Raw genomic sequence first — 17,151 nt, forward strand, 5'->3', positions numbered from 1 at the left:
CCGCACACACACACACACACACACACACACACAAACACACACACACACACACACACACACACACACACACACACACACACACACACACACGCACAAACACACACACACACACACACACACACACACACACACACACACACACACACACACACACGCACAAACACACACACACACACACAGAGTCAGTTTTGCCAGCTGGATCAGGGTTCTCAGACAGCAGTGATATTATAGCTGGTGAAGTGGGGTCCGAGCTGTGGTTTGAGGCACCAGACTCTACGACTGCCCATATGGGACCTGCAGGAGGTCAATGCTACCATTTCAGCGGACTTTAGGTTCCTCACAGGATAGTGGCACACATTTGACACTTAAAATTAATCTTAAAACCAATTCACAAATGACATTTTAACTAATGGTCTTAACTAATTAATTAACTTATTTTAGTACCATGAATTTCTCTTCTCGTCAGTTGTTAGCATAGTGATCAAAGGTCAACAGCTCCGTTTTATGTTGACACAAAGTGAAGGTGTCATTGTACTACAGTATTACTGTATCACTGTACTACAAAAGTACTGTATTATTAACCCTAACCCTGGTATCAGAGTTCTGCATTCTGTCAGTGCTGACTGCAGTGCTTGCTGCACTACTGCCTAATAATTACTCCCACCAGTAACTCCGGTACACCCTGCATTTGTGTTCTGTACACCACACACACACACACACACACACACACACTTGAATTTGTCTCACACATTCCTTTAGACATATATGGTAGATATGACCCATTTCCCCTGGCTTTGGGCTCTTGTATATGGAAATAGCTTCGGTGACCCCACCTCTGATTATGTCCCTGTTGCATAGTTTAATAGCATCTTATGAGAGAGCCCAGAAAAAACTCACTCAGCAGTGGGTGTTCCTCCCATTACAAAAATCTACACTCCATCGTTCTTTCCTTGTGACTAACAAGCACATTTTTCATTGCAAGCATTCAAGTGTAGTGAGGCTTTTAGCATTCAGCAGCGATGCTAAAGCACACTCATTCAATAGCTCCATACCAAGATAATAAACCAATACCCTTTCTCTATCCCAAATTCTCCATTGATGGTACAAATTAATATTAGCTGTATACAAAAATGGCTAAATGACCAAAATAACAAAATAATGAGCCTCGTTTAGTATGGTAATACTATGCCACCCTAAATGATACTGTGATGGGCGAGCAGTGCAAAAAGCAAGTGATCACGTCAGTTGCAGGGAAATGGGAGGATTTAATGGACAAAGTACACAAACTCAAAACCCATGAACTAATCCAAATTAAGGATACAGCAGTCAACTGGTACAAAGACAAGAAATATATAGACAGGCAAATTACCCTCAGGTGTCGGGTTCCCTAATCGGTCCCGCCCACCTTAGGGACAAAACATCACAACAACCAGACAACATGAAATACTGCCGCTGCTGATGGGGGCCACCAGCAGGGGGCCTCCGTACCGTGACAATAATATTGGTATGACAATATTTGTAATATTGTCATAATAATAATATATGTAACACTATTATTGTAAGACATTTGCAGACTTTGCAGCCATAGTTCTATAGTAATTTGCTTTGATTTTATAGATACAATAGATACCCACTATGCATTTTGGATAGTACAACACTGTGAAATAACAATAAAGGAGTGTACACTGTACATTGGCCATGCTGTGTAATTTATTTTGACAGCAGTCTTGACAGGGTTATATCACTTTTATAGCTGACTACTACTGTTTAATTGAATAAACTCTACATTGGCTTAGATCCTACTGGCATGAATCCTACCGTAAAGACAGTAGTCTCTTTGTAACGAGGGAGAGAGGCGGCCGGAGGCACTGGTTGCATACCATGTTCTTTATGGTCCATCATACAAACAAGGTAGTAACACAAAAGCACGAGATAAGCAACTTAAAGCAGAGCTCACTACTCGGCGAGCAGAAGAAAAGACAACGTAGCTTTAGCAGTCTCTATGAAGCGAAGGCAGGAGTGCAGCTCCAGTAAGAGAGGCGTGGTCCACGTTGAACGTGCAGCACTGGACTGCACGACCTGTGTGTGACTGGGTACAAGCGCCCTCTGGTGGCCTCCCGGCCGACCTACCTGTGACACTCACAATAGCTCATCTGTAATAAGTCTTTCCCTTACTATAAGTCACTGGGTACAGAAATATATTTTTTGCATCCCATTTTTTTTCTTTTCTGTTTATTATATGAAACAGGTCTCCTCCCTGTTAGATTACTTGATGGTCTTGGTGTTACCCATTTTCACATAATTTTCAGGAAGATGAGGTCTGTTTGACACAATGGTATCCAGTCTAAACAAATGAATGTATTACTGTATATTAATTATAATATTTGTATATAATTATACACATATTTATATGTCTACACTAGATATTTCTGATGTAACATGAGGCACAATGTCTGAACATGAATGCAGAGAGATGGTCACTGCAAATGACAGAGCAAGGGAAACAACAATGATGTCATGAGAGATTCCACAGAACCTTCTCAATGCAATAAGATGGATGTGTTACGTTCAGATGCCGTTTTACATACTCACAGATTGCCAGTAGAGGGCACTTGAAACGTGCCCTCAAGGCCCATAAACCCTGGACCAGGCTGTCTAAATCAGCCTACTACATGCCAAAGTTACTTGCAAGCTATTTCAATAACAGTTAATGACATCATCTTAGCCCCAACACTGCAACCAAGTACCGTCTGTCCTAGTTTAGTTTGTTTTGTCAAGGATATCATAATTGTTTCAGTCAAACCTTATATTTCACAATTTAAGGTCCACAGCTAACCCTAGCTAAAATGCTGCAGCTGACTGTCATGAGATCTTCCACTCTGATGTTTTCCACGGCTCATTTATAGACGAGGTCCCACGGCCAACTGCGTCCAATCACGCAGACCTCCCCAGGCAGCTGGACAGTCAGATAGCTAGACAGGCAGCTGGACAGACAGACGGCACACACATGGGTCACCTGGGCACCTCCACAAGAAAGAACCAGCCCAGATTTCCCCTCAGGCCCCGTTCACTGTACTGCACAGCACAGTGCAGCAGGCTGTGAGCACGGGCAGTTCACCAGACACACCTCCCGAGGTCCTTCCTCTCAAAGCCCTGCCATCTCTTTTCCAGAAGAGAAGGTCCTCCTCCCTTCTGCTGAATGACTCCTGCCACAACAGGTTTCCGCTCGTTCCTCTTTTTTATCCGGCTAGGCACAAAGCTGATCGGAGGTCAGCACTGGTCCCACTTTGAATTGAAACGGGCTGAGAAATGGCCTCCGGGGCTGATGGCAGATCAGTCAGAAGGCAGCAGACCTCACGCCTAGCGGACCGGGGCAGCGTTCAGTTGCTATGCAGCCCGAGCCTGGGATCCAAGAACTTTAGCTGTTTTCTTAACAAATTATGTTTTGTGCAGGAGCATGGCCCGCTATTCGGAGTGGAGAGAGGTCTGGTTGAAGTCTGAAGAAGTCTTTTTTTCTCTTACAAAAAGGAGAGACTGATAGTGTGTGTGAGTGTTGTGTGTGTGTGTGTGTGTGTGTGTGTGTGTGTGTGTGTGTGTGTGTGTGTGTGTGTGTGTGTGTGTGCGTGTATGTGTGTGTGTGTGTGCGTGTATGCGTGTGCATATGCGTGTGTGTGTGTGTGTGTGTGTGTGTGTGTGTGCATGTTGGTTTTCATTCATTTTGAGGACTATGTAGGGAAAACAGATGGGGCTAATAGGACGATTTTTGACTTGTCTTAACAAGGTAAAACAGAGGTAAAAGAAAAAATATTATATTTATTATTTAAGACCGAAAGGGGAAAACATTCCATTTAGCTTTCAAAGATTAAGAGTGGGGTGAGCTTTATGGTTAGGCATAGGAAATTCTTACTGTATTTCAGTCCGAGTCATTCCTCTGTCTGCATCTGATGTCCATCATTTTAGCTCAATGTGCTGATTACAGGAGGGGAGATGTATCTGTGATTGACAAACACCTTCTAAAAAGCCTGCACTATTCAAACAACTTAATTCAGAATGGCAATTTGATATGGTCTGTCTGCTTGTAATATTTTACAATATGTTTTTTAAATCTTATAAACATTGTAATTACAATATATGACACTGTCATAAAAGCAAGTCTCAAGCATAACCTCCTCTTTGTTTGAGCACCTTGGTTGGATATTGAATTGTGGTTGGATATCCTAACTGCCATGATTACCCAGCCAGAGGTTTTCTATCTGTGCATGTTGTGTGTATGTGTGTGTGTGTGTGTGTTGGAGTGTGCACATTGAGTGAGTGTGTGTGTTGGGGGGGAGTCTCCCTTCGAGTTGTGATATATTTGTTTACTGCCTGACACCTCGTCTGGTTCCCTCAGACCCTCTCCAGCACACAGGGGCCTCTGTTCTTCTCTTCCTGTTTCCTAACAAAGACGTCGCTCGTTCTGCGGGCCCTCGGCACCGGGGCCCGAGCCAAAAGGGGGGCCCTTGCCATGTTCGGTCGCCGATGTTAGCATGAGAGAAAAAAGAATGGAAAGGGGGAAGTGAAAAAAAAACCCCACAAATCAGAACAGTCACGCTGCCCCATGGGTTGTGTTCAGAGACGGAGAAGAAGACAAGAAGACAGGTCTGATCCTCAAGGAAACACACACACATGTGCACACACATATATGCGCAGATAATGGTCTAGCCCTGAATCCTGGGGCCATACGTCTACGTTATGCCGTAGAGGGCAGTTTGCTTGCATGGTTTGGTACGTCTCTGCAAATCAGCACAAAGTTATTCTCACTGATCATCTTTACCCTATAATGAAAAATTCATGTCCTGATGCCAGTATAGGCTCTCCCAGCATAACAATTCCCCACCCACAGGTTATGAGGGGTCATACGTTCAATGAGTATACAGATGTGAATCGAGTGCTATGGCTTTCTCAATGACAAGGTCCCAACCCTATCAAACACCAACAGGCCCATTTGGACTTACAGTATGTGTAAGACAGACCACATCTGCTCTAGAGGCTCAACTATAGCCCAATATCTTTAGACTTTATGTGAGTTTTATTTTTAATATTCACCCAAAAGTAGGAAAGCAGCAAACAGAGGCCTGAAGCCATCAGAACCTGAAGCTCAATGGACTGACATTTACAGATATCATAAAAGAGTAGCAAGACAACCTCACACAACAATATGCAGTTCAACAGAAAGGACCTCAGATGAAACATTAATTACACATTGGTTGTGTCACATCAGTTTCCAAACGGCACAAGTCTGACTGGAATGACTTGGTATCATATTTCACTACAGACAGTAAGGAGCAGCTTAGCAGCATACAGCGGAAACCCTCCCTGCAGAGCACGAATGGCCAGACCCAGCAGAGCAGGCTGCACAAATAGCACACAGGAAAGCAGTCAGTGTTCGATTAACTCCCACACCGCTCCCGAGAGTTGAGAGAGACACCAAGTGCTGTAGAAACAGATGGATTCCTTTACCACCTTTAACAAGCATTAGGAATCTACTGTAAAACAATATACATTCTGCTCACCTGAGTTCACCGAGTTCAAAGATATGGCATATAAAACAGATAACTAGGTGATTTATTGTGTGTGTGTGTGTGTGTGTGTGTGTGTGTGTGTGTGTGTGTGTGTGTGTGTGTGTGTGTGTGTGTGTGTGTGTGTGTGTGAATAAAAAATCCTTGCTGTAAGAAACTTCCAGCAGGAGCTCAGCGGTAGATCAGTTGTTTGTGCAATGGGACCTTCATTCCCCTCTGAAACCAACACAAAAACAGACTAAATGCACACAAACACCCCCAAGAGAGAAATAGAGAGAGAAAGTCTGACAAATCAAAGCTTTGAGCTCACAGCAAGGCCTACAGGATTGACTTCAGTTACTATTCAATCACAACCTCTCCCTCATCCACACGAAATACCGGTTATTTATTTATTAGCCAGCAATGCAGAATTATGAGTCATCAAGCAGAAAACTGAAGTCATAGAGTCATAGGGCATAAACAACGGTAACTCATTCAAACCTTTGCACCACATTATGATCAACAACACTTAGGCTAAAAGCCCAGCCATCAGCTTCATGGTGAGGCAGGAGTGTGGGATGTGGAGAGTGAACAGGCTTCAGTCTTAAGTACTGGCTGCCGTTTGAGACTTTTTCCATAATGCATGTGCACAGCAATTTTGTTTACATATCCCACATCATAATGCAGCATCTCTCTGTCAGTGCTGTAACAGTGCGTCTGTGTGTGGAACCTCTGTCTGAAGCAGGTCTTAAGCTCTTAAGAGAGGTCACTTGTTTGGGAACCTGGTGGGAGAGTTTGGATAGCGCACGAGCGATGGTTTTGTAGTTTTCTTAACCGTCGGGTGCAGTGTGTGGAGACACGATCCCCCCCCCCCCCCCCCCCCCCCCCCCCATTACAACAGACACATTAATGTACGTTTACACAACAGCAACACATACAGACCTGTCAAAGGTTCCAGTTACGTACCTGCTAGAGCAAAACAACCTCCATCTGCAGTTTGATCCGTACCCGGCTGACTTCTCCTCCACAAGAATGCATGTCCATCCATCTCCTCCACCCTGTAATTCTAAACACAACTGACTTCAATTAGTGCATGTTCTAAAAATATCACACCTCACTCAAGTCATTTTTTTAATTAGTGCATATTCTAAAAATACCACACCTCACTCCAGAGTCATGACTGGGCATTGATCTCTAGAATGGGTCTGAGCATTGATCTCTGCAGTATAACTCTTCTCAGTATATCTCAGTATAGCTCGTTCACTTTCCACAGCCTGTCTCTGCTGTTACAATCTGGGCTGTCAATAAATTGCGAAACACCAATATTATGCCAGCTGCAGAAGCTAATGATAGTACAGCACACGTAAGTAAGTGTTTATTTATATAGCACTTTTCCAAGTAGGCCTACAAAGTGCTTTACAACAAATACAAGCATAAAAAATAGAATAAAAAACTACATAAAACACAACATAAAAAAAATAAAATAAGACATCACATGCATAAAAAATGCTAGCCATGACCAACCTCAAATGCTATGCCGTACAGGTATGTCTTTAATCTCTTTTTAAACAACTCCTTAGACGTGACGGCATGATGAGCATGGGAGCACACACACACACACACACACACACACACACACACACACACAAACACACACACACACACAATGGCCCTACCTTGAATGTTACACTGGGGAGTTCAACTAAAAATGTAGCCTTTGACATTTATCCTTTAACAACAAACTCTTTGCAGACAAGGCCGTCCGTGTATTTCGACTTTGCATTTCCATCTCAACATCACTCTCAGAACAGAGAACGAACCAGACTAAACTCCACTACACAATCAAGCCTTCACATATCGGCAGATATAAAGGGACCTGAGGAGGCGCATTCGTACAGTGTATGCGCTGCGTTCAGCCAGCAGGTGTGATACAGGTGGGCGTCAAGTTCGTTTCCCAACATGTGACCCAGCGCTCCACTGCTGCCTGTTGGTTACTGTCGAGGACCAAACGTTAACGCATGCGCGCCCGATCCGCCGTGCATCAACTCGCTATATGAGACCGAACGCGGATTCCGGAGCTGTTTAAATTTTTTTAACAGTCACCGAGATGGACGTGACCGAGGCGAACCGGAGAAACTGTGCGAAACCGGAACAGAGGATATCGGATTCTGTAAAAAACAAAAGCGAGTCAAAGGAAAGAGTAACATTAAAAAAGGAAATCGGTTTATTGAGCGCCTGTGCTATTATTATAGGTAAGCATACACGTTCGTTTTCTTTTGTTTACCTCTGTTTTGCAACAGTCTACTGGTTCTGTAAACTCCCCCCCCGGATTGTTTATTTGTTAACCAGATTCAGGGTTGTCACGGTACCGTGCTGACCCGTGAACTGACAGCTGCCTGTTTGCCGCAGGTACAGAACAAAGGAAACCCTAACTTTATAGCTTTACAACTTTACAGCGGTAGTTAGAGGAAAGGCTGGTTGTAGTCCATTACAACAAGACTATATGATAGTTATTTGTGGAAACGTGGTGGCAGAATGCGAGGAAACGTTGCAGGATAACGTTAGCCGTATTTCCTCCTCATCTCATCCGAGCGCCGATTGCATCATTAAGGAAGAAGTGAACTTGGAGTCTACGTGGCTGTAATGCACTGCGTTTTACATACACTCGCCATTGACTCTCTTAGCTTTTACAGCCCGGGTCGCCTGTAGATGAAATTAGATAACAAACTCGGACCACCACTGTAATGTTTTACTTTAGAAATTAGTCCGACATATGCTTCGTTTCACTGTAGAAACAAATAATTAATTGGCGCACGTGTCGTCATACTATACTCATTTTGCCCAGTAGTGTGAGGACGCCACGTGGTACTATTTATCAACTCACATCTAGCACACATATGGACTTTAACGTGGTTTCCTGATTTATAATCTTATCAAAGTCATTGACAGTATCTCTCAAGTAAACTTGATAAGGTTGTAGGATGATCTATATAACATCTTCATGTTCCACAAAATGCTTGAAACATTTTCAGTGAAAAGGTTTTAAAGAGGCCAATTTTTATTGTAAACATTAAACGTGTTGTCATTCTGTGCCCCTTCCACAAACCAAACAGGAGATTTAATATGTCTAAACACTTGTCTGAATCACATCCTACAGAAACAAACTCAAGGACTTTCACAGTCTTTCTCCATCCCCTTCTATACAGGCACATGTGGAGAGAAAGAGTGTGTGTGTGTGTGTGTGTGTGTGTGTGTGTGTGTGTGTGTGTGTGTGTGTGTTGGATTAATGAAAGTAGACGTTTGCATGACTTTCATCCAAGATATTCAGATACATGATTAGGCAAACAGAAGTTTAGAAAGATAATGAAATGAAATAACGCATAAATATGTCAGTGCCAGGGTATTTCTCATCTGCCCAAATGAAGGTCATCTGAGTTTAATCTGCTAGTATATGTTAATAAGTTCTGAGGTTTTCACCAGCAGAAGTACGGTGAGCATCTGAGTTTTACTCTGCAGTGTTCACACACTTTTCCATCCCCGGCAGCAATAATGTACTCTTAGATGTCAGCAAAAGCCAAAATGTAATCAGACAACAGTCACATTTATCATGTTTTTGTGTATAATGACCGGAGATTTAAATCCAGGGCAAGAGTTTTACAATGCCGAGGTCGAAAGTATGACAGTTTATACTCAACGGCAGTGGGGTGTGCGTGTGAGGTCTGTGTATGAGAGAACACCTCTGTGTCTGCAGCAGGGATCCAGAAACGAAAGGAGGCACCAGTTCTGTAACAGTGTTCACACCCGACAATAACGGCTTCCCTCCCAGTTTGTGTTTCTCAAACACCCATGCTTAATTAGATGGAAGATGAATGAGCAGGAGAGGCTAATTCCAGAGCTAAGCAAAATGGTTAATAAAATACTAGAATGCAGTTATATTGCTACATAAGTTTAGACTGTAGTAATTTGCAGTACATTTCAATACATGGATGACTGTTTGATGTGACATGGGTAAATGATAGGTTTGCATGATGTACATTTGTGGATCAAAAAGTAGATCTTGTAATCTGGAATTACAATCTGGATCACTTGTGCAGATTGCTCACCTGGAATTCTCATACAAAACATTCATCTGGAAAAAAATCTGAAATTTGTGCATGTATATGCACACACACACGCGCGTGTGCACGTTCACACACTCACAACAGTGATTTGTCAACAAGCCCATTCGCATATTATACCCTTCTTTGATATCAGTGTTGCAACATTTGATAAGCAGCATAATATTAAGGTAATTTCGCATGAATTTTTTGGTAACTGGTATTTACTGGCTCAGAATAAGTAACATGGACAATAGACCAGAGCAAGACATCCTGAGAAGGCTCAGGCCATTTACCGTGTACATGAGACTCGTAACAAGCGTAATTTCACTTGTACCCAGTGTAACCTCCCACATAACTTGCATAACCACACTGGTAACTAGTGTAACCTCATCTTTACCTTTTAAACAGCTGGTTGGCACATAGATACCACATGTAGGGCCCTTTACTCAGTGAGCTGATCAGGAAGTCCTGTGCAGTGGGTCTGACACTGGCCTTCAGCCACCGCCTTATTACTCTGGGGAAGAATTCATGGTTTTCTGTCTACCTGGGTTGACTAAAGTTGACAAACAGGAAATTCCTCTAACTTGAGAAAGCTGTGAAAATATATATGGCTCAGTTCATATGTAAAGACATTGACATTTGCTCCACCCTTCCATACAGCTATTATGGAAACATTTGCATGAATTTGCACGAAGCTATGAAATATATATAGCTGAGTTTGTATGTAAAGACAGACAGATGTTTGTCATACATACATTATTTCATTCATTTATTTTGCATGAATGCATGTTTAAAAAATGAATAAACTCTGTTTGCTCTATGTGTGTGTTCTTAAATAAATACGTTATCAGTGCATTGGTTCGCTGCTTTCTGGGCCTGTTATTGTGCTGGATCATCTGATTGTGCATTTCAGATAGGAGAGAAACGAGGTGGAGGAGAGGTAAATGTAAATGTGCCGTATTTTGTCAATTGTGATTTTTACACCGCAATCGAAATTTGTCCTCCGCTTTTAACCCATCTGTGCAGTTAGAACACACACACACACACACACACACACACTAGTGATTACTAGGGGGCTGTGGATCACACGTGCCCAGAGAGGTGGAGCTGCTCTTAGTGTCTTGTGTGTCCACTCTGTCATACAGCTGCGCCTCCATCCTCTGCTCCACCTTTTGCTCCTCTAGAGACGTCGAGCAAAACAGAAACGGAGAAAATGCTTTCTGATCTATTCATGACACACAGTGTCTATTCTTTGTTGTTATGAAATATAGCAAACAATATAAGCACAAGAGTTCCCTAGTCATTGCAAAATAGTGTCACTTCATAGATACATGGTCCCTAATGTGCAAGACAAAGGTGAAGGTGGCAAGAAAAACTCCCTGGGTGGAATTAAGAAAGAAACATTGAGAGGACCAAGACTCAAAGAGTGAACTCATCTTCCTTGGGCAGCCCAGCTAATAAACACTTCATGCTTGATTACATTACATTTAGTACAGACAGTGTACTACTGTGGAACTGAACCAGAACGAAAACAGCTTGTAAAGTAAAGCAAGCCTTGTTTTTCATCCTATATCCTGTGCCCAAGATTGCCTTCTATATTTTTCTGTATATTTTTCTATATATTTAGCTACCTTAATAGTTAAAGGTATAATAAGTTTACAGTATATTTGTAGCCTAACCATTTTACCTAACAGCTGTGGTCTCTTTTGTAATGTTGTCATCAACAGTGTTTGCAACTGCATCTGACCAGCAACGGGCAGATGTTGTTATTGGCAACATTGTTCGAAACATGGCTGACATCAGATACAGAATGTCTAGCCTGCATGTGGCTGCTATTATTTACATATACAAACTGAGGGGACTACATCACACCCCCTTCCAACTGACATGGGCCTAGAAGACAGATCTAGTGAAAATGTTGCATGGGCATGTAAGGACAATCATCACCAAGGTGTAGTTTTACCAAGCCGATTATGAATCACCAAGGTGATCGTGGATTGCTTTGAAATCCTTTTACCTTGTAATTATTGTGTATGAAAACAGATCTTACTGGAGATTTACACTATTAAGAATCTGTCGTTTAGTTTCTAGTCTGAAAAGCAACTGAGCATGTACTCAACTGACGAGCCCTTTCCATGTGTACATGTCCCCATGTGTTTTACAGCAGGTCTGAAAGAACCAGATGTTTGAAATGGGCCCCCCATTTACAGGATATCAAAGAATTAATTTAAACTACTGACTTGCTTAATGTTTAACAGTTTCTGTATTTTCCTGTATGTTGCCTGAGTGTGGAATTCATCTCATTCAGAATAGGCAAAACCAGTTTTTCAGCATCAGCTTCCTCCGGGGTTAAATTTTATGCTCCGACCATAAAGTAATATTAGATTCGCACCACCATTTTCACACCAATATTACATTCCAACAAGTGATATGTCACATGACGTGCTGTACATATCAGCCAGAGCCCAAAACATTGTATGTTCAGTTCAGAGCTGCGTTATGCAGAAGTGACTTTGAACATCGGCTAGGTGTGCCAGCTCTAGTATCTTCAAAATACTGGACTCCTGGACTTCCCACAAATAATTTTTTCAAGGGATGAGCAATTAAAAAAAAGGAAACATTACCAGTGTAAGGCAGTGGTTATGAATGACATGGCTAGGGAATCAGATGGGTCAATGGACAGTAAGGAGAATCAAGGAATAAATAGGTAGGCCACAGGCGAATTGCATCTGAATTTAATAGTGGTGTGCAGAATATCATCTCAGAAGCACAACCTATCAGACTTTGTCTACAGTGGGAGAGAAACCCATGTTAGCTGCTGGAAACGTGACGGAATTTCCCATGTTTCTGTGCCATATACAGCTGGCGGTTTGTCCATTCCTAATCAAGCACTACTCTATACACATTGTGAACTGGTATTGCATATTCAACATTTGTGGGCAGTACGGTCCCTGTGCCTCCAACTCATCACAGACACCTTTGAAGGTCAAGGTCAACGCGCTAATCACGCTGTAATCTGCACAAAGAACCACCAGAAACGATTACACAAAGTTAGTTTCACTGACGGTCTTGAGTCTCTGCTCATGACAATAATGTTCAGAGATTTTCGGGGTTAGTGGACTCAATCACAGGACACTATTGTTCAGACATCCTCGGGGTTAGTGGACACAATCACAGGACCCTTTGACCTGGCCTGTTCCTCACCAGTCGCTTCAGTTGGAGTTTATTACCTGTGGACTCTGATCCTGATTTCACAACCCCTGTCTCTGCTGACTTGAAGTTGTTGTTATTGTTATTGTTGTTTTTGTTGCCTCGCTGATGTTTTACCAGATAGGAAGTGCTGAGAAAAGCGAGATCTGTCTGCTCATGCAGGAAAAATAAATCAGTGTCGCTTTTTAAAGATAAGGTTTAAGTAGGCAATGGTGGACAGGTAGTGACACAGGACTAAACCATAGACCACACTGTACAGGTAGTGACTCAGAGGACTAGATCATAGACCACACTGTACAGGTAGTCACTCAGAGGACTAGATCATAGACCACACTGTACAGGTAGGACTAGACCATAGACCACACTGTACAGGTAGTGACTCAGAGGACTAGACCATAGACCACACTGTACATGTAGTGACACAGAGGACTAAACCATAGACCACACTGTACAGGTAGTGACTCAGAGGACTAGATCATGGACCACACTGTACAGGTAGTGAATCAGAGGACTAGACCATAGACCACACTGTACAGGTAGGACTAGACCATAGACCACACTGTACAGGTAGTGACTCAGAGGACTAGACCATAGACCACACTGTACAGGTAGTGACTCAGAGGACTAGATCATGGACCACACTGTACAGGTAGTGACTCAGAGGACTAGACCATAGACCACACTGTACAGGTAGGACTAGACCATAGACCACACTGTACAGGTAGTCACTCAGAGGACTAGACCATAGGCCACACTGTACAGGTAGTCACTCAGAGGACTAGATCATGGACCACACTGTACAGGTAGTGACTCAGAGGACTAGACCATAGACCACACTGTACAGGTAGTGACTCAGAGGACTAGACCATAGACCACACTGTACAGGTAGTGACTCAGAGGACTAGACCATGGGCAGTAGACCACACCACACAGATAGTGACACAGAAGACTAGATCATGAACAACATTAGACAAGCAGTGACACTAAGAGATGGGAAGAGACAAAGAGGCACAGAGAGAGAGACAATCTCAAAGCTTTTAGCACCAATCATCAGTCACAAATAAACCACAGCACACTGGAACAACTACTGAGGCAAATGTCATGTAGGTGGTCTGAAACAGGAAGTGCAAAATGAACTTCTCAAGAGAGATAAGACCTTTAACAACAGACCCAGCCTAGCAAATCAGTTTTCGTTTTGTTTGTGGAAAAAATATGAAGAGGCTTTGTTTAGTAAATATCAAACTCTTTTGCCCACAGGCAACATCATTGGTTCTGGTATCTTCATCTCTCCGAAGGGGGTTCTAGAACATGCCGGCAGCGTGGGGTTCTCGCTGATCGTCTGGGTCCTCGGTGGAGGAATCTGCGCTCTAGGGTCTCTGTGCTATGCTGAACTCGGTGTCACCATCCCAAAGTCGGGGGGAGATTACTCCTATGTGACAGAGATCTTCGGGGGCCTGGTGGGGTATGTGTGTCCTTCTGCTTTCTATTGGCATGTACAGTAGGTGTTTTTATCAACATTATAGGATGGCGTACTTCTCCAACCTCCAACCTCACCTTGGCACATTGGTGGGGTTTTTTTGCAAAGTGATTTTATGAATAATAAAGTGCATTGTACAAAGTCAGGTTCTCTAAAAAGTACTCTAAAAGTGCTGTATATGGAGAATAATCCAGTAATCTCTGTCAGGATCAGAGTACAGAAATGGAATCGCACACAGGGAAATTACAGGGAACAACCAGATCCAATATTCAACAGGGAACAGGCGATAGAGCCAAAACGGAGAACCCAGGCATGAGTCCAAAACCACCACCAAAGGGAATTACCACAAACTACGACTTAGAAACAATCGATGTAACCTGAGTGATACTTTGGAAAGAGAGATTGACACAGGGAGCTATACGCATCTGGGGATAACTAGACAAAGAAGAAACAAAGAGATGGGGAATTTGGAACAGACAGGAGGATTATGGGGAATGTAGTCCACATGAAGCAGGGCTGGAGGCCAAATCCATTACAACTTTAAACTCTTTTTTATTTTAGAGAGAATAAGTAGGAGTTGCAAGTTTATATTTAATTTTAGGAGACTGTGACAGATACTCCGAAACCCATTTGTGATTACCAAGACGTAACAGGTGTGTTTCTAACAACAGGTTCTTGCTGCTGTGGAGTGCGGTGTGGATCATGTACCCCACCACTCTGGCTGTGATCGCCCTCACCTTCTCCAACTACGTGCTGCAGCCAGCGTTCCCCAACTGCCTTCCCCCTTTCATCGCCACACGCCTCCTCTCCACCATCTGCATTCGTGAGTGCGCCAGCTCCCACTCTGTGTGCATGAGCTCATGAGGTCACCTGTATAGTAAACTCAGACTGACACGTCAGCGTCAAAACATTTATGGATCAGGATTAAACCAGTTTGGTAGAGACTGCTGACAGATGTGTGTGTGAATGAAAATGGGGAGTGGGGGTGTGTGTGTGTGTGTGTGTGTGTGTGTGTGTGTGTGTGTGTGTGTGTGTGTGTGTGTGTGTGTGTGTGTGTGTGTGTGTGAAGTACCCTCGTGACTCAGCTGGTTTGGGCATGTGTGTTCTGGACTAGAGCATATGAGAAGGTGTGTAGGGTGTATAGGGTGTTTGTGTGTGTGTTTATGTGACGAGTAGCCTTGTGACTGCTGGTTTGGACATGTGTGTTCCGAACTGCAACATATGAGGAGGTGCGTAGGGGGTGTATGTGTGTGTGTGTCTGTCTGTCTGTCTGTCTGTGTGTGTGTGTGTGTGTGTGTGTGTCTGCGTGTTTGTGTGAGGTGTGTAGAAGGAGTGTGTGTGTGTGTGTGTGTGCTTGCATCTGTGCCTGAGCAAACTTCCAGCACCATGTCCACAGTGTCACTAGAAGAGCTGGCAAACTGGTGCCTAGCTTTACAGATTTTTATGCAAAAACATCATATTTCTAAAAATGCCCTTTGATAGAAAAGCAAAAAGTGACAAAAGAAACAAAACAAACAAAATATTGTAATAAATATTAATAGAAATTCACCAGTATTATTAAATGTGTCATACATTCCATAGATATTTACTATTTTTTTATGGACATGATGTGTAACAAAATTTCATCTCAACACATCTCGTACGTTTTTTGTGGCAATTTCATTTGTACCTTAAGTTTGTTACTTAAGGTTTTCATGCATAAGAGAGTGACTCCTTAGACACTCTTTTAAAGTAGTAACCCATTAGGCCCACATCAGATTGATGTCATGCTGAACCTTCAGGCAATAAATATGGCGATGAATATGGCAGCAAGTTTGGAATATGGAAAACAAGTTTGAAAACAGATACCCCACATATCCCTCAGAGCAATGTAGTCCAGAACTACGCTTGAAAAAACTAGAGTTGGGTTGGTTTTGAGTGTGTTGATGATTTATGATCTACAGCAGGGGTGTGGGGTCAAGGCTTCCGTGTATACTGATGGGTGGGTTGGTTTTTGGGTGCATGCTGGGTGATGGGTGGAAGCTTGGGGTTACTGCCATGACGTTGGGGCACCTGACCCTCACGTGGTGGTGCATCAGACTGTGTAATGGTGCCAGGCATGGAGGACCCGAGGGTGTGCCGCCCGCATTGTGTATTGTTTGGGGGGTGTCATGGCCATCGCCGCAGCAAAGACACGTGGGGCGTTGTGAATGGCGCCAAATTTGACCAATCCGAGCGGAGATCTGCTGTCACAACTGAGTAAATGAGAATGAAAAATCATCTTTTCATAAGCGCTGCAGTCTCTTTTGTGCTTAAGGCCATCACAGAGGAGAAGAGAAGCCACAGAGTGGTGCTGGTCGGGTTCAAAGTGTGGCATTCTGCAAACGCTGAGCCGTCTGTAGCGCTGACCTGCAGAGATCTCACTGCTGTTCGCATAGCTTACAGACCTTACGTGATGTTTGCCAACCAGAAGAAGGATGCTTGTCATACTGCCTCAAGACCTGCAGGTCAACCTCCTTCGCTTGGAGAAAACAGTCAGGGTTGTACAGTGGGAAAACAAGTTTTAGAGTGAACATTGCTCTCCCTGCTAATTCTTTGTGTGTGTGTGTGTGTGTGTGTGTGTGTGTGTGTGTGTGTGTGTGTGTGTGTGTGTGTGTGTGTGTGTGTGTGTGTGTGTGAGAGTTTTCCTTAATTGATGGGCTATAGAAGTTTGTTTCTGGTGTTTGTATTGGATCTACGTATGTGACTATGAATAGGCTTGTTTTCCTGTTCTGCACTGTGTGAGTGTTTGTTTGTTTATTTGTGTGTGTGTGAGTGTGTGTGTGAAAGAGAGAGAGAGAGACAGAGA

At 43.2% G+C, this 17,151-nt stretch overlaps 1 protein-coding gene and 1 long non-coding RNA gene across 3 annotated transcripts in view; one reads left to right on the plus strand and one right to left on the minus strand.

The window, feature by feature from the left end:
• Positions 1 to 4,160: 4,160 nt before the first annotated feature.
• Positions 4,161 to 7,343, minus strand: LOC143510128 (uncharacterized). 2 transcript variants are annotated; one of them, XR_013129913.1, is made up of 3 exons: positions 7,214 to 7,343; positions 6,504 to 6,603; positions 4,161 to 5,774 (listed from the first exon to the last, which is right to left on the minus strand). It is a non-coding gene; the product is annotated as an uncharacterized LOC143510128 (long non-coding RNA). The 2 variants fall into 2 exon arrangements; XR_013129914.1 differs by lacking the exon at positions 7,214 to 7,343 and adding an exon at positions 6,700 to 6,768.
• Positions 7,344 to 7,470: 127 nt separating this feature from the next.
• Positions 7,471 to 17,151, plus strand: part of slc7a10a (solute carrier family 7 member 10a) — a 20,471-nt gene continuing 10,790 nt past the window's right edge. The window contains exons 1-3 of the mRNA XM_076999152.1: positions 7,471 to 7,789; positions 14,105 to 14,309; positions 14,996 to 15,147. Coding sequence (XP_076855267.1) covers positions 7,645 to 7,789; positions 14,105 to 14,309; positions 14,996 to 15,147 — 502 coding nt within the window. The 5' untranslated portion in view covers positions 7,471 to 7,644. The remainder of the gene's footprint in view (positions 7,790 to 14,104; positions 14,310 to 14,995; positions 15,148 to 17,151) is intronic.

The sequence above is a fragment of the Brachyhypopomus gauderio genome, chromosome 1 (genome assembly GCF_052324685.1).
Source record: "Brachyhypopomus gauderio isolate BG-103 chromosome 1, BGAUD_0.2, whole genome shotgun sequence".
NCBI lineage: Eukaryota > Metazoa > Chordata > Actinopteri > Gymnotiformes > Hypopomidae > Brachyhypopomus > Brachyhypopomus gauderio.